The sequence below is a fragment of the Copadichromis virginalis genome, linkage group LG7 (genome assembly GCF_057382275.1).
Source record: "Copadichromis virginalis isolate Kocher_CV1m ecotype Utaka linkage group LG7, C_Virginalis_male_GT1.1, whole genome shotgun sequence".
Taxonomy (NCBI): Eukaryota; Metazoa; Chordata; class Actinopteri; order Cichliformes; family Cichlidae; genus Copadichromis; species Copadichromis virginalis.
Genome location: NC_140624.1, coordinates 24,603,367 through 24,624,535, shown reverse-complemented (window position 1 = coordinate 24,624,535; position 21,169 = coordinate 24,603,367). Strand labels below are relative to the sequence as shown.

General features: G+C 45.3%; 1 protein-coding gene across 1 annotated transcript; it reads left to right on the top strand.

The window, feature by feature from the left end:
• Positions 1-6,411: 6,411 nt before the first annotated feature.
• On the top strand, positions 6,412-8,046 carry LOC146705082 (uncharacterized). Its single transcript, XM_085465168.1, has 2 exons — positions 6,412-7,570; positions 7,752-8,046. The coding sequence occupies exons 1-2, from the start codon at positions 7,175-7,177 to the stop codon at positions 7,845-7,847; spliced, it is 492 nt and encodes a 163-aa protein (XP_085321294.1). The 5' UTR covers positions 6,412-7,174; the 3' UTR covers positions 7,848-8,046.
• Positions 8,047-21,169: the final 13,123 nt, after the last annotated feature.

The window sequence follows — 21,169 nt, the reverse complement described above, 5'->3', positions numbered from 1 at the left end:
ACTACATCAAAGGACACCATGGTTTCATCTGGATCCAGGCTAAGTTTCTGGACCTTGTCGGTGAATTCGGTGGAGTTCTTGATGTGGTGTGGGGTGTTCCCCACGAGAGGTGCAAGGATGGTAGCAAGGTGTTTTGAAATGTTGTAAGTAGCTGAGTTTATGCTACTGACGTGGGACACCTTCCTTGTGGATTTTAGGAAGTCCGTAAAAGCAGGGTATGGCATCCCCTGGGTAAAGGTGGTGATATGTAAGGCAGTCAATGATTTTGTCCTTTTCAAGGTCTTGAAGGCAAGCTATAACTTTCTTTTTTCTTTTTCTTTTTTATTTGTAGCTGCTTGTGGGGTCTCGCTTTAAGGCTTCGTAGGTATTGTTGTCACTGAGGAGAGTAATGATCTTTGTGTGGTAATCTGTAGTGTTTAGGACCACAGTGTATCTTCCCTTATCAGCTGGTAAAATAGTGATGTTGTGGTCTTTGCTCAGGGAAGCGACGGCCTACTTTTCTTGTATTGTGAGGTTGGACGGAGGGACTTTGGCACTGGAGAGGGTGGCTGAGACTTTCATCCTGATTTGCTCTGCTTCTGTCGGTGATAATTTATTCATCTGTATGGCAGTTTCTGTGGCTGTGATGAGGTCCACTATGGGCAACTGTTGTGGAGAAATGGCAAAATTGAGTACTTTGGCTAATACTCTCTTTTCAGGTTCAGTGAGATTCCGGTCTGAAAAGATCTTTACCCATTTCTCCTGTCTTCAGGTGTGTTTTCTTCTCTGAGTTGTGTAGGTTCAGAATGAGGAGTGTGTGTTTTTGAAAGCAAGGTGTGAAATTTTCTGTGTTGTCTTTCTTTTCCTTTAGAGCATAGGTGTCAAACTCTGGCCCGCGGGCCAGATTTGGCCCGCAGTGTAATTACATTTGGCCCGCGAAGCCATACCAAATTACTATTAGAGCTGGCCTACTGGTATTATACAGCTAATATATATTTTGTTTAGTATTAAGCTTTGCTTGTTCCATATTCAGTTTTTCAGCAAAACTTGTTTGAGTCAATAAGAAAAGATTGATTCTTATATCTGGAGGAAGATTTTTTTTCAATAAATATTAATGTTAGCCCGCGACATTGTTCCAGTTTTGAATTTTGGCCCACTGTGTATTTGAGTTTGACACCCCTGCTTTAGAGTGTTGGGCCTGCTGAGCCTTGTCCACAAACTTGTAAACCTCTTCTAAGATTGGAGAGGGTAGAAGGGTTTCCAGTTCCTGCAGAGTCTGGCTGATCTTGATCTGGATGGCATCTATAGTGAAATGGACCTGTCTTATCCTTTCACTTAAAAGCTGATTTTGGCTCAGACAAAAACTGTAGCAGTGTACAGTGTAGCGAGGAATGCCCAGACCTCTACATTGGAGAGACCAAACAGCCACTTCACAAGCGCATGGCACAACATAGAAGAGCCACCTCCACAGGACAAGACTCAGCAGTCCATCTGCATCTTAAGGACAAAGGTCACTCTTTCGAGGATGCCAATGTTCACATTTTGGACAGAGAGGACAGATGGTTTGAAAGAGGAGTGAAATAAGCCATCTATGTCCACTGTGAGCGACCATCTTAGAACAGAGGCGGTGGTTTACGACACCAACTGTCTGCCATCTATAATCCAGTTTTGAGTTCCCTCCCCAGACTCCTTAACGCCCACTCACATCCTGGGCCATCTCACTTCAGGAAATCGCATGATAAGGTGGGGCCAGGTTTCACAATGAGCTCACCCGAAACCCTGGCTGATTGTGACCCACACCCGTTTTCACACCTTGACTCATGTGATTAGAGGATCATCAGGGGGTCCTTTTGTCCCTCTTTGGGGGGATATTCCCACTGGGTTTAAATCTAGGACTCTCCGCCATTTGACCTTAGAACTGAAGAAGCTTCTCGGATGAGAGGTGAAACATCTTCAGGCAACTTAAAGAAGTCCAGACGCTTTTCTTTGCAAGCTCCTTTGACTACGATGACCTGGATGACTGAGAACCTTCACAGACATGAGTGCAGAGCACAACCTCTGAGACACAGCAGGTTTCAAAGACAGTTGTGTCCCACTGTGGACCTAGTGATGAAGACTTTAGTGAATTTTAGAACCTTCTGGTTCTAATATGTGAAGCACGTAGAAAGAATGCTGTTGCAATAGTATAGACCCTGTTAATACATAGTGATTAAGTACACTGACAAAGCGATGGATGGATGGATTTCATGAAGATTCCGCCATAACAACAGTGTCCAATAGTGTCTTTGCTTTGTCCTTGGTTGTTTTGGTTGGGTTGTCTTTCTCTCTTTTCTTTTTTTTCTTTTTTGTTGGCGCACGGGGCGGGAATGTTGTACAAGGAGAGGTGTTAGAAGTAAAATATTGACCGAATCACTGGATGATAATGAATGACATAATGAATGAGATGAATGACATGTCCATACCTGTTTGGTCGGGGGCCAGGTTCAAAATGACTTCATCTCATAATGTTGCCCAATAGGGTGAAAACTGTGCCACTTTTGTCAGAACACAAAAGGTGAGAAAGGAGGGAAGGCATGCTAGGAGGAAGCAAGAGAGAAATAAGGCTAGAATTGCAAAGGTGAAAGTGGTGAGATTCTAAATGAAGGGACTATGACTGGTAAAAGAAGAAGGAAGCTAGAAAGATTGTATAACATGATATACAAGGTCAGACATTTAAAAAAAAGACAAGAATTAGGTGGACAAGTTCGAATTTATATTGGATTTCTTTAAACCATACAGGGTTAAAAACATACACACAGGCTCATATATATATACATACACTCACTTAGATATTTTAATAAATATGCTGAAGGTTCTCAAGTGTCTTTTGATTTGGCAGGTTTAAGGCCTGTTAACTTTTTATTAGTGCATCATGATTGAATAGAATTCGTAGTTTCTCTTTGCAAGAATGAAAAGGATTTCTTTGAAAGAACTCACTGGTTCAATAAATACTCAGATGAATTTGAAAATTTTAAGGAGGCGGCATTATTCTTAGAGCTTGACTCAGTGAAGCTCTATGATCTACAAAGTTTAACATCGTTAAACTGGAAAGATGCAGACTAAAAACGAAGCCCCTGCTCCAGTATAAATACCTTCAATCACAACTGAAGTGTATGCTTTCTGGAGAAGATTTTTAGGGTAAGATGAGACAACAATTAAGCTACAGTATCTCGCCAGAATGGCAAGAGGTATACTGGTGGTTTAAAGGTGAGGCTTTCAAACCTCCCTGTATCAGCTATCAATGATGGTGTTTTTTTCACTTAATGGTGGCCTTCTTCACATGCTCCAACATCTGTATGGACTTCATTTTGAGAGTTCAAGTGAAATGTTATCAAAAAATGAAATTCTAATCCAAAATCAAGTACCTAGGCATGCAGACTGCTTCTAGAAATGTTTGTGAAAGAATGGGTCGTTCTAAGGGGCTCAACAAATTACAGTGTGATACTGTGGTAGGATGTCCTGTGTCACAAGTCCAGTCATGGAATTTTCATACTATTATTCCACAGTCAACTGTTAGTAATATATAACAGAGTGGAAACGATTGGGAAAAACATCCACAAAGTGGTATTCCACATTACAGTTTTTTCTGAATGCTTAAACCCTAACTGTGATTCCTGTAGCACAATCTCTAAAACTATTCAGACTTATAGCAAAACCACTCACTGAGTTTGCAAAACTAAAAGCACAAAAACTGCTTTGCACTCAGTTTGCAATTTTGTAACACACACTTTGCACAACTGTAGGCACAATTCACTGCACAACACTCAATTACCAAATTTCCAACACACTCCTAGCAAAAGTATACACATGTATGGCTATCATTAACACTAATTTGCCAACTGTCTGGCACACTTTCACATGTGAAAACTTTTTTAGATAATTAGTTCACTTTGCAATCAGCCTAAGCACTATAATACAGGTAAGCTGTGTGTGCGGAGTACAATGGAGGGAGCAGAAAGAGTGAGAAGTAGAGGAGACCGAGGAAGAGGACGTGGAGGTGAAGAAGTAGGATGAAGAGGACGACAAGGACAAGGAGGAGCAAGAGGAAGACGAGGAGGGAGGAGAGGAAGATGAGGAGGGGTGAGAGGAAGGGTAGGAAGAGTAAGAAATAGAATCACTGATGACATCAGAGCTACAATAGTGGACCATGTAATCAACCGTGGAATGACCCTGAGGGTAGCTGGCCAACGGGTCCAGCCTAACTCGAGCCGCTACACTGTAGCAAGTACCATAAGGACATCTTGAAATGAGAATCGGTGAGTATAGTCACTTCGCACAAAGATTTGTAGCACTGCCATATGCCAATGAGAAACACACCAATACCATTGATGTAAAAATACTGAAATTGTTACTTTACAGAATTGCTAGATGACCAGATGCTGGGGGCAGAGGAAGCATGTTCACTGCAGACCAAGTAACCCATATAGTCATTATGGCGATTGCAAATAATCCTATACTTGGAAATAAACACTTGTGTTTGTTTTGATGTGTTTGAATAAACACCAGTACTTGAAGTTTGGATCCCTCTATGCTTATGGATCTATGACAGAAGTATGAGCTCAAACTGACATAGCCTACCTTGTGCACAGAGAAAGCAAAAGCCAGATGTGTTTTGTATTCATACCATCAGTGTGCAGTTGGCGCATTGTGTGCTTAGTAGATGATGGCTTGTGTGTACTGTTTGATACGGAAACACCATTTTTACGAAGGTGTGAAGAGTTAATCTAGCTGTGTTTTCTTTTACAAGAGAACTACAATGTTTTGATTATTGGGTGACAGGTTTTCTTATTTGTGTGAAGAGTTTTGCAAAATTAGCCAATAGTTACAATAAATGTGCTTAAGCAATCAGAAAAAACTGTAAATCACAAAGCAGCGTCAGCTGATGCTCAGGTGCATAATGGACAGAGGTCACCACTTCAGAGTCATTTGCTACAGACCTCTAAACTTTATGTAGCTTTTAGATTAGCTCAAGAACGGTGCATGGAGAATTTCATGCAATGGATTTCCTTGTCAGAGCAGTTCCATCTGAGCCTTACATCACCAAGTGCAATGCAAAGCATCATATACAGTGGTTTAAAGCATACTGGCACTAGACTCTAGAGCTGTAGAGACATGTTCTCTGGAGTAAAAATTGTGCGTCTCAATCTGGCAATGCAATGGACAGGTCTAGCTTTGGTGGTTACCAGAAGAATTGTACTTATCTGGCTGCACTGTGCCATGTATAAAGTTTGGTGGAGGCAAATTATAGAGTTGGGTTTTTCTCAAAAGCCGGGTTCAGCCCCATAGTTCCAACGAAAGGAACTCTTAATGGTTCAGCATTTCAAGATATTTTGGAAAATTTCATATTCTTAACTTTGTGGGAACAGTTTGGGGATGGCCCTTCCTGTTCCAACATGACTTTGCACCAGTGCACAAAGCAAGGTCTATAAAGATATGGATGAGCAAGTTTGGTGTAGTGTGGAAAGACTTGACTGGCCTGCAAAGAGTCCTGACGTCAACCCAACAGAACATAGTTGTGATGGATTAGAGTGGAGACTGTAAGCCTAAACCCAACACTCCAAAACCTAACAAACCTAACAGCCTAACACCCCTAAACCTTGTGGACAGGCTTCCCAAAAGAGTTGATGCTGTTATACCTGCAAAGAGTTGTGCAACACGAAATTAAATCCTATGGATTAAGAACAGATTGTCACTCAAGTTCATACAGCTGTGAAGCCAGACAAGCAAATACATCTGGCAATATAATGTCGCTATAGCTTTGTGTTAAATGAGGTTAAACTGCGGTTTATTTCTTGTTTGAGCTGCTCCAGGTTTTCATATTATTTTAGAGGACTTTGTGAATGACACTTTTCATTTTGGATTTTAGGTCCATACTAATGTTCTCTAAATCCAAACAAACTTTGGCAGCATAGGTGGTTGGACCCGTTCACTCTCAGCACCCCTTTTGTTTGACCTGACTGTCTGTTGGCATTACTATGAGGGTAAATATGTTGTAAATGTGAGAGCTTGTAAAATAAAAGGAGAGAATGTGTAGAAAAAATATGAACTTGTAATTTGAAATGCTTGCGTGTAAAAAATGTTCACATACTTGTGATTTAAATTTATAGAAAAAATATTCACAAATTCAAGGATGGACATTTTCTCAAATATATAACGAGAACTGCAAATTTTTGTATTGTTATTTGTTTTACTATGTACAACTGCAACCATGTGATCAAAACCAGTCAAAAATAGAGTCTTTGTAGAAATGGTGCACAGTGGCACTGCTTCGGGATATTGTGTTGCAGCCAGAAATAATAAAAAGCACTATCTGCTTGGATGCTGGTGAAATTGCTCAATGAGGTCCATGCCAATGCATTCAATGGGACCTCCATTACAGTTTTTGCCCGTTGCTTGAACACTATAAACCCATGCTCAGACTAAAGTAACACAACGTGAAGCTTTTGTTACCATACCTCAAACACATGTACCCATACCTTAAACAAAAGCGCTGCTTTGCACCCCAGTACCAATTATGCAACACTCCTACTCCTTTATGCAACACACCTACCCCTTTATGCAACACACATGGTCCTGCATGCTACACTCTATTTCATACATAAGACACTTCGCTCACAAAATGAAATCTCAGGGTGCCATTCGGAAAACACATGTATCCAAAATACAAAACACATCGGATAATTGCAACCACTCAAATACACACCTGAAGGCACGTACTTGCAAAACCGAACACCAATTAGCCAACTACAAAAAGCCCTCAGCGTAGCCATTTCAAGAACTTTGCAAGCATGGATGGAGGGAGAGCAAGAGGAAGAGGTAGAGGAGGAGGAGGAAGAGGAGGAGAAGGCCGAAGAGGCCATGAACGGACCCATATTTCTGATGAAATAAGAGCAACTTTGGTGGACCATGTCATCAACCATGGCCTGACTATGAGGGAAGCTGGGCAGAGAGTCCACCCACATCTAAGCCGCTTCACAGTGGCATCTGTAATACGAACATTCCGACTAGAAAACAGGTATGTCTTCACCTCCATACCTTCTGCTCTACTCAGATGGTTTTATAGCACTGTTCTACAGTATATCACATTACCATATCAAGTGTACGGGGTGCTAATGCTCCTTTTGCAGCCAAAGTGGTAGTTTCTGTGAAACATACCATGATTACTTATATTGAAGTACAGTGTTGTACAGTGGATGATACAGTATATACAGTGAAGTACTGTAAGAAAAATAAGCAAACCGATGACAATATGTGGTTGTATTTCTCTAGAATGACTCGAAGACCTTCTGGGGGAGGACGCCAACGCCTGTTCACACAACGGCAGGAACTTGCTGTTGTGGACCTAGTGAGGGCAGACAATGCCATCCGTCTCCACCAGCTACAACGGAAAATACTTGCAGACAGGCGAGTGTTCAGCAACATAGACCATGTGAGCATCACCACCATCAGACGCATCTTGGGTAAACACAGCATCACCATGAAGCAGCTCTACAGAGTCCCATTCGAGAGGAACAGTGACAGGGTCAAAGGACTTCGAGCTGAATATGTACGGGTACGTGTAACTGTCCCTTACATTTACAATAGAGTATTGGTGAAGTCCAGTAGCAGCTGAATATGTACCATATCAGTACCACATGGATCTATTCTGAGAGCTACACAGGTACCTGTGTGATGGGGTGAGGGTGCTGTATGTGTAGCACTGTAGTACAGTGATATGTTCCCCTTTTTTTCAGAGAATCTTGGCCATGGATGGAGCTGCACAGCCTCATGAATACATTTTCATTGATGAAGCTGGATTCGACCTGAGCAATGCGGCGACATTCAGGTGACAGCAATCCATGGATGGTTTTGACATGGAAGAGGATATTTTCCCCAGTGCCTAGCGGGAGAAGACATTGCTTGCGATGTTGATGAGGTCCTGTGGCCAGACCCCAACAGACGGCGGGATCCATGAGCCCACGTATGCACAATTGTCATGATTTTTTGTTTACAGTATAGTGTTTTTTCTATTACTGTATTACTGTATATATATCGGGTGGCTGTAGCTCAGGTGGCAGAGCAGGTCAGCCACTAATCAGAAAGTCGGTGGTTCGATCCCAGGCTGCCTCCTGGCTGCATGCCAAATATCCTTGGGCAAGATACTAACCCCATGTTTGCCTACTGGTGGTGGTCAGAGGGCCCGGTGGCGCCAGTGTCCGGCAGCCTCGCCTCTGTCAGTGCGCCCCAGGGCAGCTGTGGCTACAATGTAGCTTGCCATCGCCAGTGTGTGAATGTGTGTGTGAATGGGTGAATGACTGAATGTAGTGTGAAGCGCTTTGGGGTCCTTAGGGACTAGAAAAGCGCTATACAAATGCAGGCCATTTACCATTTACCATGTTTTTTTTTTGGTTTTTGTTTTTTTTGCTTTATCTGAATTCATGGTACTGCGATGTACACTATTGAGTAGGTCTATTTGCGTTTTTGGTTGTTTGGAAATGTGTCTCCTGTAAATGTGCCTTCTGAATACACAATGGAAATCAAGGACTGCAGTGTTTTATGTAAAGAAGACTAGTGTGTTCCCCCTGATCTGTAAGTGTTTGCATATGATGCAAGTATGTGTCATTTTGTCAACAGAGTTACATTTTGACAGAGGAATGTTAGGTTTTGACAGCAGAGTTTAGGTTTTGGGAGTGGAGTTTCATTTTGGCACAGATGTGTATGGTATATTTCCCAGTGTTGTGTCGTGTTTACTTGTGTTTAGAGTTTTGGCACAATGAGCGACGTTTTGCCAAATGTGTTCAAGCAACGGGCAAAAACTGTAATGATAGCAGGTGCAAAGACGCTAGATGCCAGGACCGTGGAGAGATATCAGAAGTGGAAGTGTGATTAAACGTTGGACTCCACTGGCTGCAATGGGGATGCACCACAGGGCCTCCTTGGGGCTGAGATCGGCCATCAGCTGTGGGTCCCTGCCAGCTCCCTGCTGCAAGGTGATCCTTAGCCAGCATTATGGCCAGCTTGAGACTTGCTGGCTGATGACAGCCAAACTGACTCTGCTGTTTATGCTGGGAACCCCTCCATAAGCTGCATCAGTGTCAGCATGTTCAACAGCTAAGCTTCCACCAGGCTACTCAATTGTGGAGCCTCCTAGTGTAGGCGAATGGCTAACCTCTCACCCCCATCTCCCCTTCCAGGAACCAATAGCAGTGATGCTCATGCAAGAGTCCCAGTCGGTCCATGATGATTTGCTGGATGTTGAGAAAGCAATTCCTAACAACCACCTAAAGGCTAAGCTCTAAGCTGCCACTTCTACCAGAAGCAGCAGCCACAGTGAGCATTCAAATATCCTTGGGCAAGATACTAACCCCATGTTTGCCTACTGGTGGTGGTCAGAGGGCCCGGTGGCGCCTGTGTCCGGCAGCCTCGCCTCTGTCAGTGCGCCTCAGGGCAGCTGTGGCTACAATGTAACTTGCTATCGCCAGTGTGTGAATGTGTGTGTGAATGGGTGAATGACTGAATGTAGTGTAAAGCGCTTTGGGGTCCTTAAGGACTAGAAAAGCGCTATACAAATGCAGGCCATTTTTTTTTTCATTCTCGGGTGCCCAGCACGTCTCCGCCGTGGCCTGTAAAACTTCAGGGAAGTCCTGGGGGTCCTCCCTCTTGTCCATTGGGTGGAGCGTCAATGCTCGGACTCTGGGGAGCAGAAACAGCGGTAGTGAGGAGCCAGCCCAAGCAAGCAGACATTTGAGCAGCCTTATCTGCCGCTTGGACTGTTCCTGCCGCTTGTCTAGAAGATGGCGCTGTGTCCCCACCAGGTCAGTCACTATCTTGGCTTGCACCTCCACTGGCTGAGCAGACCACGGATCCATCGGGACATGCCTAAGTTTTTGGAACGCTATAGCAACAACCCAGACAGTTTATCCAGTTTATATAATGCTTTTTAAACACTCTTTCTCCAGCCGACACCACAAAACTGAACACACTGGTCCATCCCTCCCCTAGAACTGAGCCACAAACCACACGCCTCCACAGTGACTTAAAGTGTGATGTACTGATGCCCCTGAGTCACAATGCTGTGATACAGAATGAGGGCTCTGAGGTGAAGTAAAATGCGCTTTTACTGCCAACAGCGGAGCAAACTGAGTAAAATGACTGCTGAAATATGGACAGAATGTCTGTCAAATTTCAGAGCGAAAGCTAATGTCAGGGCAGCACACTGATCAGTGTATTTATGGATGTGAGTGAAGTTGCCCCCCCCCACCTTCTTCAAATCCAACAAAAGTGGTATCAAACGTTTGTGCTACGTTTGTGCTGGTTTGTGCTGCAAAAATTTTCGTTTGTGCTACTATCATTTTAAAGATATTAATAAAAATTTCTAGAAGTCATCAGAGGTCAACCAGCCCCCCCACATTAATTAAATCAAACAAAATGGGTGTCAATCAACTGTGCTACGTTTGTGCTGGTTTGTGCTGCTAAAATTGTCGTTTGTGCTGCTATCATTTTAAAGATATTAACAAAGATTTCTAGAGGTCAACAGAGGTCAACCAGCCACCCCATATTAATGGAATCAAACAAAATTGATGTCAAACGTTTGTGCTGGTTTGTGCTGCAAAAATGTTTGTTTGTGCTGCTAACATTTTAAATTTTTAATAAAATAACATCTTGATGCGTACTTAATCATCCAGGTAAGTAAATCCCAAAAGGTTGATTCTGTTTATCTGGACATTTTCAGTTGGAGAAACGTTTTGTCACTCATCCAAGTGACTTCTTCAGTCTCAGCTGACTGCAGGTTTCCCCAACCTTATAAACAGTACACATGTGAGTGAAATTGGCCCCCCTACCTTCTTCAAATCGAACAAAATTGATGTCAAACATTTGTCCTGCAAATTATTTTGTTTGTGCAGGTTATGTTTCCCTAAGAGTGAGAAACATAACCTGTGAGAGAGAGATGTTACATCTGTCTTCACTTGCAGCCCAGTCATAGAAGCGTTGGAGGTAGTTCATAAGAGATTACAGGATCACCCCAACCTCAGCAACAGGACCACTCTCAGCACTGATCAGTTGTGTTTGCTTTTGGAACTGTGTCTTAATTCCACTTCCATTTTGCATAAGGGTCAGTACAGGCGGAAACCTAGGTGTACCATGGGTTCCCACAGGCCCCTGGTCAAAGTCACCAAACCAGTTCGTAAGCAGGTACAGGTGTGGCCAGAAGGGTCCTCAGAGGCACTGCAAGACTGCTTTTCCACCACAGGCTGCTACACACGACAACACCACAGACTTTAAGGAATATACAGAAAGTGTTACTGCCTACATCCCAAAATGCATTGATGATGTCACAGAGACCAGGTGTCACGGGTTGCTTAGAGGATCCACTCGCAGGACTCATGAGTAGCGTTTAAACAGAGACGGTTTATTTACAGATCTTCACCAAGTGTATGTACTATATACAAGACGTGAGGGGCAGGGCTCCAGGGAAAACAGGGAAATCACACACGCGCTCAGTTCAACCTCTCTCTTCTCTGCTAGCGACCAGTCACTCCTTCCACACTCCACATGGGGAAACACGGGGAATCTAGGAACAAAGAAACACTCGTTAAGTCTCTGAGACGGAGGCACAGGAAACTTGAGCTAGACGTGTACTGACTAGAGCCTTCACAACAATCCAGCATTGAACAGCTGATCTCCTCCTTCTAATATACCAGCTGGTCTGATGAGGCCCAGGTGTTCCCAATCCAGGAAGGCGTGGACCGAGGGCGTGAAGCCGCCATGCGTTCCGCCCCTGCAAAACAGGGCAGAGAAGAAGAGAGGGGGAGAGAGAGGGAAAAAGAGAAGAGAAGGAGGGCTAGGAGTGGAGAGATTCTGATCAGCACCTTGCCGATCCTCCAGATCTTGACACCAGGCCTATCACTGTCCGGGCCAATCAGAAACCATGGCTCACAGGTCAGGTTTAAATGCTCCTAAGGTTGAAAAATGCAAGCCTTCAGAGCCGGGAATTAGGTGAGCCAAAGAACAGCAAGGGCAAACCTGTCACGTGGCATCAGCTACAGCAAAGCTTCAGCGACAGCAGAGATACTTGAGGCAGTGGCAAGGAATACAAACCATCACAGACTACAAGCCTACTCTGCAGACCGTGGTGACACAATCCCCAGACAGTGTGTGGAGATCCCTTGCCAAAATCAGTACTGTCGTTCCCACATGCCTCAAAGCCTCCAACATCATTACTGTTCCCAAGAAGTCATCTACCTCCTGCTTTAAGGACTACCGTCCTGTCAAACTCACCTCCATCATTATGAAGTGCTTTGAACGGTTAGTCATGCATCAAATCAAATTATCGCTTTCGTCAAAATGCTCAAGTGATGATGGAATTTCAACTGCCCCTTACTCAGTCCTCACGCATCTCAACACTAGAGACTCATATGTCAGAGCGCTGTTCATAGACTTCAGTTCAGCCTTCAGCATCATCATTCCCCAGCAGCTCATTCACAAACTGGATCTGCTGGGGATCAGCACCTTGCTGTATAACTGGCTGCTAGATTTCTTGACAGGAAGACAGCAGACAGTACGGGTCGACAGCAACAACTCCAGCCCAAGAACACAGAATACGGGGGCTCCCCAAGGATGTGTGTTGAGCCCCCTTCTCTTTACTCTGCTGACCCACGACGAGATCTACTACAGGGGTGAAGTTAACCATCTGGCAGAGTGGTAAAGCAACAACAACCTGTCCCTGAATGTGGAGAAGACCAACAGCGACTCTACTTCCTGTCACGGCGGGGTGCGCCGATGTGTGTGGAAACAGGACCCAAAAGCAGATGATGACGAGGAATTGTAATGATTAACAGAAAGGTGAACCTTTAATGCGATGACGGCAGGGAAATGAACCAAGAGACCAAAAACAAACAGGCAAAACACTAAGAAACAAAATACTAAATGGTACTGAGACCAAAACCTAAACTATGACTGTGGTGGAAAAATAATAAACAAAGACCATGACTAAGACTGTGACCCTGGTGAGATAAACAGACGAACCGACAATGGCATGAAGAAAACAAAAGGCTTAAATACAGACATGAGGTGATCAGGGGAAGTGGGGACACATGGGGGAACAGCTGACAGACAAACCTAATGACAGGACCAGGAGAGAAAGCTAAATACAATGAACAAAGAACACATGACATTGTCAAAATAAAACAGGAAATACTAACAACTAAACATGACAACACAACAGACCCAACACGTGATGAATAAATACCAAACCCCAAAACATAGAAAACCCAGGAACAATAACCAATAACTGCCTAAACTAAAGGCAAAATAGGAAATAACACAAACTAATAACATATCAAAAAATAAAAGAAAACTCAGAGTGCTGGGTCGGAGACCCAGCCTGTGACAGAGCCCCCCCCTCAAGGGCGGATTCCAGACGCCCGAAAACACCCAGAAAACAAAACCACAACAACCCACCAAGGGCGGGCGGCGGGGGCCCAGGACGGAGGGCCAGAAACAAGGCCACAAAAAACAAAGAAACGAAAACACACAGAGCAAACACAACAATGGCACAAAAAGTCCAAGACCCGACTTCAGGAGGGCGACCATGAACCCGGCAGAACAGGAGCGAATGGCGAAGCGGTTCAGGTGGCCGCCCCGGAGGCCGACAACAAAACAAAAGACAGTTCAAAAGTTCAGGAGGCCGACCAGGAGGCCAACGGTCCAGCAGTCCAAAATCCATGAGCTCAGGGGGCCGACCCGGAGGCCAACGGTCCAAGAGCCCAGAAAACAGTTCAGGAGGCCGGCCAGGTAGAAGGCACCGGTGGCGACGGAGCAGATCAGGAGGCCGACCGGGCGGGAGGCAGCGACGGCGACCGAGCAGGTCAGGAGGCCGGCCGGGCGGGAGGCACTGGTGGCGCAGCAGTTCAGGGGGCCGTCCATGACGGCGGCGTAGTTCAGAGGGCTGTCCATGACGGCAACGACGTCCAGTCATCGGCCGGACAGAACGTGCAGGACGAGCAGGCCGGACAGGATGTGCAGACCGGACCGGACGTGCAGGACGAGCAGGCCGGACAGGACGTGCAGGCCGGACAGGACGAGCAGGACGTGCAGGACGAGCAGGACGTGCAGGACGAGCTGGCCGGACGGGACGAGCAGGCCGGACGGGACGAGCAGGCCGGACGGGAAGTGCAGGAGCAGACGAAGCTGAACACTCGGAGGCCGGACCAGGCGGAGCTGCAGAGGCTGAGGCCGGACCCGACGAGGATGAAGACTCTGACGAAGCTGGACCCGACGAGGATGAAGACTCTGACGAAGCTGGACCAGACGAGGATGAAGACTCGGATGAAGCTGGACCAGACGACGATGAAGACTCTGACGAAGCTGGACCAGGTGACGATGAAGACTCGGATGAAGCTGGACCAGGTGACGACGAGGCGGCCGCAGGTGGCGGCTGAACGGTCCCCTCGGACCCTCCAGCTGACGAGGCATGAGGCTGGACGGGCTCCTCGGGCCCTCCAGCTGACGAGGCAGGTTGCTTTTCAAGTTGCAGCAACACACAGTCTATAGTGGGTGAAATGAGTTCGTATGAGTTCTCAGACTGAGGTGTGGCAGAACCAGGTGAGGCGTCGTCCTCAGGCTGAGGCGTAGAAGCAGCAAGCAGTAGCGCAGCAGGTGGTGGTCCTGCAGGCGGCGGCACGGGAGCCGCAGGAGGTGGCGCTGCAGCCACAGGTGGTGAAGCAGAAGGTGGCCAGACGGGCTCCTCAGGCCCTCCAGCTGACGTGGCGTGAGGCTGGACGGGCACCTCGGGCCCTCCAGCAGACGAAACTTGAAGCCGGCTGGGTTCAACTGAACCTCCAGCAGACGAAGCACGAAGCTGGCTGGATTCTCCTGAACCTCCAGCAGACGAAGCACGAGGCTGGCTGGATTCTCCTGAACCTCCAGCAGACGAAACATGAGGCTGGCTGGGTTCTCCTGAACCTCCAGCAGACAAAACATGAAGCTGGCTGGGTTCTCCTGAACCTCCAGCAAACGAAACATGAGGCTGGCTGGGTTCTCCTGAACCTCCAGCAGACGAAACATGAGGCTGGCTGGGTTCTCCTGAACCTCCAGCAGACAAAACATGAAGCTGGCTGGGTTCTCCTGAACCTCCAGCAAACGAAACATGAGGCTGGCTGGGTTCTCCTGAACCTCCAGCAGACGAAACATGAGGCTGGCTGGGTTCTCCTGAACCTCCAGCAGACGAAACATGAAGCTGGCTGGGTTCTCCTGAACCTCCAGCAAACGAAACATGAGGCCGGATGGGCTCCCCGGGCCCTCCGACTGACACTGAAATTGGCTGCACCAGCTGTACCTCCGTCTCCAAACCGGCCTGGATAGCAGTCCCACAGCAGCTTAGCTGAGCCTGATGGCTAGCTTTTCCAGGGCAAACAGTCTCTGTATAGCCGGGCTCATTAACCGGAAAAGTAGTGTCAGTTTCCATAACCTCCGGAGAAAAAACATGAGGTGCCAAGATATAGTCACTCACTTGTGTTTGTGTAATGGAGCGTCGGCGGCGCGCACGCCGCTTTTTCTTAGGAGTGGAAGACGGCGGTGAAATAGGTGGAAGTCCCTGGTAACTCCGAGGTCCCCCGAGAGCCAGTCGAGTTCCCCGGAAAGAGTGCTCGTGCTCCGGAATGAGCCACGGCTTCCACCGGAGCTCCTCCTCCAATAGAGCGCAGTATATCGACTGACGCTCGTCGTGATCTAAATCAACGGTGTCCAGCGCTTCCTCGTGCTGGACCGTGGCAGGAGTATGGCGAGACTGTGATGAGGGCGTGGAAACTGGTGAGCTGAGAGGTGGTGACGCTGTGGCGAATCTCAGCGAACCGACACGAACACACTCAGGTTCCGGAGGCAGCAATGGAGATGACTGATTGTGGGGTTGTTGTGACTGGTGGGTGCTGGAAGCCATTTCCTGACTCGACAGTGCCTGGGCCTGCAGCATCTCCTTTATCCTGGTAAAGGCAGCAACTATGGCAGGTGAGTCCGGGAGCTGGAGAAGGCGGGGATCCCTCTCCATAATAGCTTCAGCAACGTTAACCATTACCTGCTTGCTCTTTAAATCGGGCGCTGTAAAGATGCGGTCGAGGATCACTTGGATCCGAGCAGTCTCCTCCAGACACTCGGTGAGAGCAGCATCCGCTGGGTCCATACTGGTCGGTTCGTTCTGTCACGGCGGGGTGCGCCGATGTGTGTGGAAACAGGACCCAAAAGCAGATGATGACGAGGAATTGTAATGATTAACAGAAAGGTGAACCTTTAATGCGATGACGGCAGGGAAATGAACCAAGAGACCAAAAACAAACAGGCAAAACACTAAGAAACAAAATACTAAATGGTACTGAGACCAAAACCTAAACTATGACTGTGGTGGAAAAATAATAAACAAAGACCATGACTAAGACTGTGACCCTGGTGAGATAAACAGACGAACCGACAATGGCATGAAGAAAACAAAAGGCTTAAATACAGACATGAGGTGATCAGGGGAAGTGGGGACACATGGGGGAACAGCTGACAGACAAACCTAATGACAGGACCAGGAGAGAAAGCTAAATACAATGAACAAAGAACACATGACATTGTCAAAATAAAACAGGAAATACTAACAACTAAACATGACAACACAACAGACCCAACACGTGATGAATAAATACCAAACCCCAAAACATAGAAAACCCAGGAACAATAACCAATAACTGCCTAAACTAAAGGCAAAATAGGAAATAACACAAACTAATAACATATCAAAAAATAAAAGAAAACTCAGAGTGCTGGGTCGGAGACCCAGCCTGTGACACTTCCTCTGCAAACTGAGAAGCACAAGTATGACTCCTGCAGGAAAAAATGACAACGGGTAGTAAGAGCAGCTGCACCTGCCTCATCTGGAAGGTGCTCTCTATTACAGGTGACTCCACTCATCCCTTCAGCAGCGTCTTCAGTTTGCTGCCATCAGGAAGGATACTGAAGAGCCTCCGGGCCAGAACACACAGACTGAGAGACAGCTTCGTCCATCGAGAAGGGGGGGCCCAAGGGTACATCTTTCACCATCCTACAATGCTGTGATTGTAGCCATTCCCCACTTTCTGTGAATGGTACTCATGGCCATTAATCAGTAGGCTTTGATTAGTTGTCATTGATCAATGGTCATAAGAATTTGCATACTAACAATCATGGAACTAACCCCTCAGCCCATTGTTCATTCAGTGGTGCTAGTTTCCTTCACTATGCAAATGTGTACTGTTTATAAAGTTGGGGAAACCTGCAGTCAGCTGAGACTGAAGAAGTCACTTGGATGAGTGACGAAACGTTTCTCCAACTGAAAATGTCCAGATAAACAGAATCAACCTTTTGGGATTTACTTACCTGGATGATTAAGCACACATCAAGACGTTATTTTATTAAAAATTTAAAATGTTAGCAGCACAAACAAACATTTTTGCAGCACAAACCAGCACAAACGTTTGACATCAATTTTGTTTGATTCCATTAATATGGGGTGGCTGGTTGACCTTTTGACCTTTACCTTTTCATTAATATCTTTCAAACAGAAGCAGCACAAACGACAATTTTAGCAGCACAAACCAGCACAAACGTAGCACAGTTGATTGACACTCATTTTGTTTGATTCAATTAATGTGGGGGGGGGGGGGCTGGTTGACCTCTGATGACCTCTAGAAATTTTTATTAATATCTTTAAAATGATAGCAGCACAAACGAAAATTTTTGCAGCACAAACCAGCACAAACGTAGCACAAACGTTTGATACCACTTTTGTTGGATTTGAAGAAGGTGGGGGGGCCACTTCACTCACATTATTTATGGCTAGTTAGCTAACACCTTTACCATTAACTAAAATAGTCATGAAGGATTTTCATGTCTGTGTTGGTTTTCTCATTAATCACAGTAGTAATGTACTAAATAAATATTTGAAGGAAACTTACAGTGGCTCTCTGTGCTCTGTGGCTGTGAATCCACCATGGCAGACAAGACAGTGGGGAATGAGACTACTTGGTCTTCTTTTTCTTTGATTGGCTGACGCCCAACCTTGTCACACTCTCTGTGGTTTTAGTCATATTATTAAAATCTTTGATCCCTTTGTTTCTTTTCTCACCACTTATCTTGCATCCACACCTTTATACAGGGAGTGCAGAATTATTAGGCAAATGAGTATTTTGTCCACATCATCCTCTTCATGCATGTTGTCTTACTCCAAGCTGTATAGGCTCGAAAGCCTACTACCAATTAAGCATATTAGGTGATGTGCATCTCTGTAATGAAAAGGGGTGTGGTCTAATGACATCAACACCCTATATCAGGTGTGCATAATTATTTGGCAACTTCCTTTCCTTTGGCAAAATGGGTCAAAAGAAGGACTTGACAGGCTCAGAAAAGTCAAAATTAGTGAGATATCTTGCAGAGGGATGCAGCAGTCTCAAAATTGCAAAGCTTCTGAAGCGTGATCATCGAACAATCAAGCGTGTGAATGTGTGTGTGAATGGGTGGATGACTGGATATGTAAAGCGCTTTGGGGTCCTTAGGGACTAGTAAAGCGCTATATAAATACAGGCCATTTACCAATCAAGCGTTTCATTCAAAATAGTCAACAGGGTCGCAAGAAGCGTGTGGAAAAACCAAGGCGCAAAATAACTGCCCATGAACTGAGAAAAGTCAAGCGTGCAGCTGCCAAGATGCCACTTGCCACCAGTTTGGCTATATTTCAGAGCTGCAACATCACTGGAGTGCCCAAAAGCACAAGGTGTGCAATACTCAGAGACATGGCCAAGGTAAGAAAGGCTGAAAGACGACCACCGCTGAACAAGACACACAAGCTGAAACGTCAAAACTGGGCCAAGAAATATCTCAAGACTGATTTTATGGACTGATGAAATGAGAGTGAGTCTTGATGGGCCAGATGGATGGGCCCGTGGCTGGATTGGTAAAGGGCAGAGAGCTCCAGTCCGACTCAGACGCCAGCAAGGTGGAGGTGGAGTACTGGTTTGGGCTGGTATCATCAAAGATGAGCTTGTGGGGCCTTTTCGGGTTGAGGATGGAGTCAAGCTCAACTCCCAGTCCTACTGCCAGTTTCTGGAAGACACCTTTTTCAAGCAGTGGTACAGGAAGAAGTCTGCATCCTTCAAGAAAAACATGATTTTCATGCAGGACAATGCTCCATCACACGCGTCCAAGTACTCCACAGCGTGGCTGGTAAGAAAGGGTATAAAAGAAGAAAAACTAATGACATGGCCACCTTGTTCACCTGATCTGAACCCCATTGAGAACCTGTGGTCCATCATCAAATGTGAGATTTACAAGGAGGGAAAACAGTACACCTCTCTGAACAGTGTCTGGGAGGCTGTGGTTGCTACTGCACGCAATGTTGATGGTGAACAGATCAAAACACTGACAGAATCCATGGATGGCAGGCTTTTGAGTGTCCTTGCAAAGAAAGGTGGCTATATTGGTCGCTGATTTGTTTTTGTTTTGTTTTTGAATGTCAGATATGTATATTTGTGAATGTGGAGATGTTATATTGGTTTCACTGGTAAAAATAAATAATTGTAATGGGTATATATTTGTTTTTTGTTAAGTTGCCTAATAATTATGCACAGTAATAGTCACCTGCACACACAGATATCCCCCTAAAATAGCTAAAACTAAAAACAAACTAAAAACTACTTCCAAAAACATTCAGCTTTGATATTAATGAGTTTTTTGGGTTCATTGAGAACATGGTTGTTGTTCAATAATAAAATTATTCCTCAAAAATACAACTTGCCTAATAATTCTGCACTCCCTGTATATTACGTTGTATGGGGTATTTTCATGACAGGCTATCAGGGGTTCTGACCCTACACTATTTTCTCCATCATAGCATAACCAGATGTACAGTAAGAGAGATTCTTGTGGCCTCTCCAGAAGATAAATAGCTGCTCAATCCCCTCCAACCAGCATTTGCACTTGTCTAATGGTAGCATTACACTCCCAGTAGCTCACATTTCCCGACATCATATTTCCTTTCAGCAGCACAGATGCTGGGAGAAAAAGCCACATGGGTTTAACTTACCATCTGGGGCCAATCACTTAAAGGCCAGTTTAGTAAGAGTACCATTTTTTTTTTCATAAATTACTGATAATAAATAGCAAAAAGAAAGCACTGATAATTGCATGGAGGGTGTCCATGCAATTTTAGAAGGAGCAGAAATGCTATTGTTTGGACATTTTTCTGCTTTTACATAGACCAGCAAGGGCATTAGTAAGACCAAATGGCATCACCAAGTATTTAAAATGTCCCAAATGAGTGGTAAAAGTAGTTTTCCACTCATCCTTTTCTTTTATGTTTATAAGCATTACACAGATCTAATTTTGTAAAAACATTATGGTGCCTCAAAAGCTGAACTGAACAGAAGTAATCTGGTGATTTGATTTAACCTCTGGTAACCCCCAGCAATCAGAAAATGGCCTAAGAGTCTTACTCTTCTTTTAGACAAAGAAAAACTTCATAGGAGGGAAAGCTTTAACACTTTTTAAGCTCTCCCAATTGATACCAATCACTGTGGAAGAAGTGGGGTGAATGGCTATGGTCACTGAGGCCAGAATTACTTGTCACAATTACGGTGCACATTTGGTCTATAGCTGCTCCATGAATAAATGTTGCACATGCTTGTGTTGGCCCAAAGACAAACCTTGTTTAGATAAAGCCATATAGGTATGGCAGCTGAGTCTCTTGAGTCCAGTGTTTGGCCAGATAATTCTGTCGTGTTTTGCAAGAAGTTATTAGCAACAGATAAATACTCAGATAAGATAGGGGAGCTGTTACTGGCAGGCCAGAGGATCCCAGGGACAGTGGAAGAAGAAAGTGGTGGAGACTGGACAGGCAGTTGAGTAAAAGGGGAATATGTCTTTTGTAAGCAGGCAAGCAACTTAAAGAGACAGGTAAGTGAGACAGTGAACCTGAGCTCAGTTTTCCCACAAAGCACAAGCATTGCATTTCACCAGGAAGTCACAGACAAACAAAAATTCAGGATTCATAACTGCCAAAGCAGGGGCAAAGCAAGAGGATCACAGAGCCACATTACTACCATGCATGTAGTAATGCCATCTGGCAGAATATGGAAGCACAATACTACCGCAAGCAGTTAAGGAA

Bases quoted from the DNA above. Each gene is read 5' to 3' on its own strand.
- LOC146705082 (XM_085465168.1), top strand. From the start codon at position 7,175: ATGATTACTTATATTGAAGTACAGTGTTGTACAGTGGATGATACAGTA. The intron at 7,571-7,751 runs GTACGTGTAACT...CCTTTTTTTCAG, and splicing joins TTCGAGCTGAATATGTACGG to AGAATCTTGGCCATGGATGG.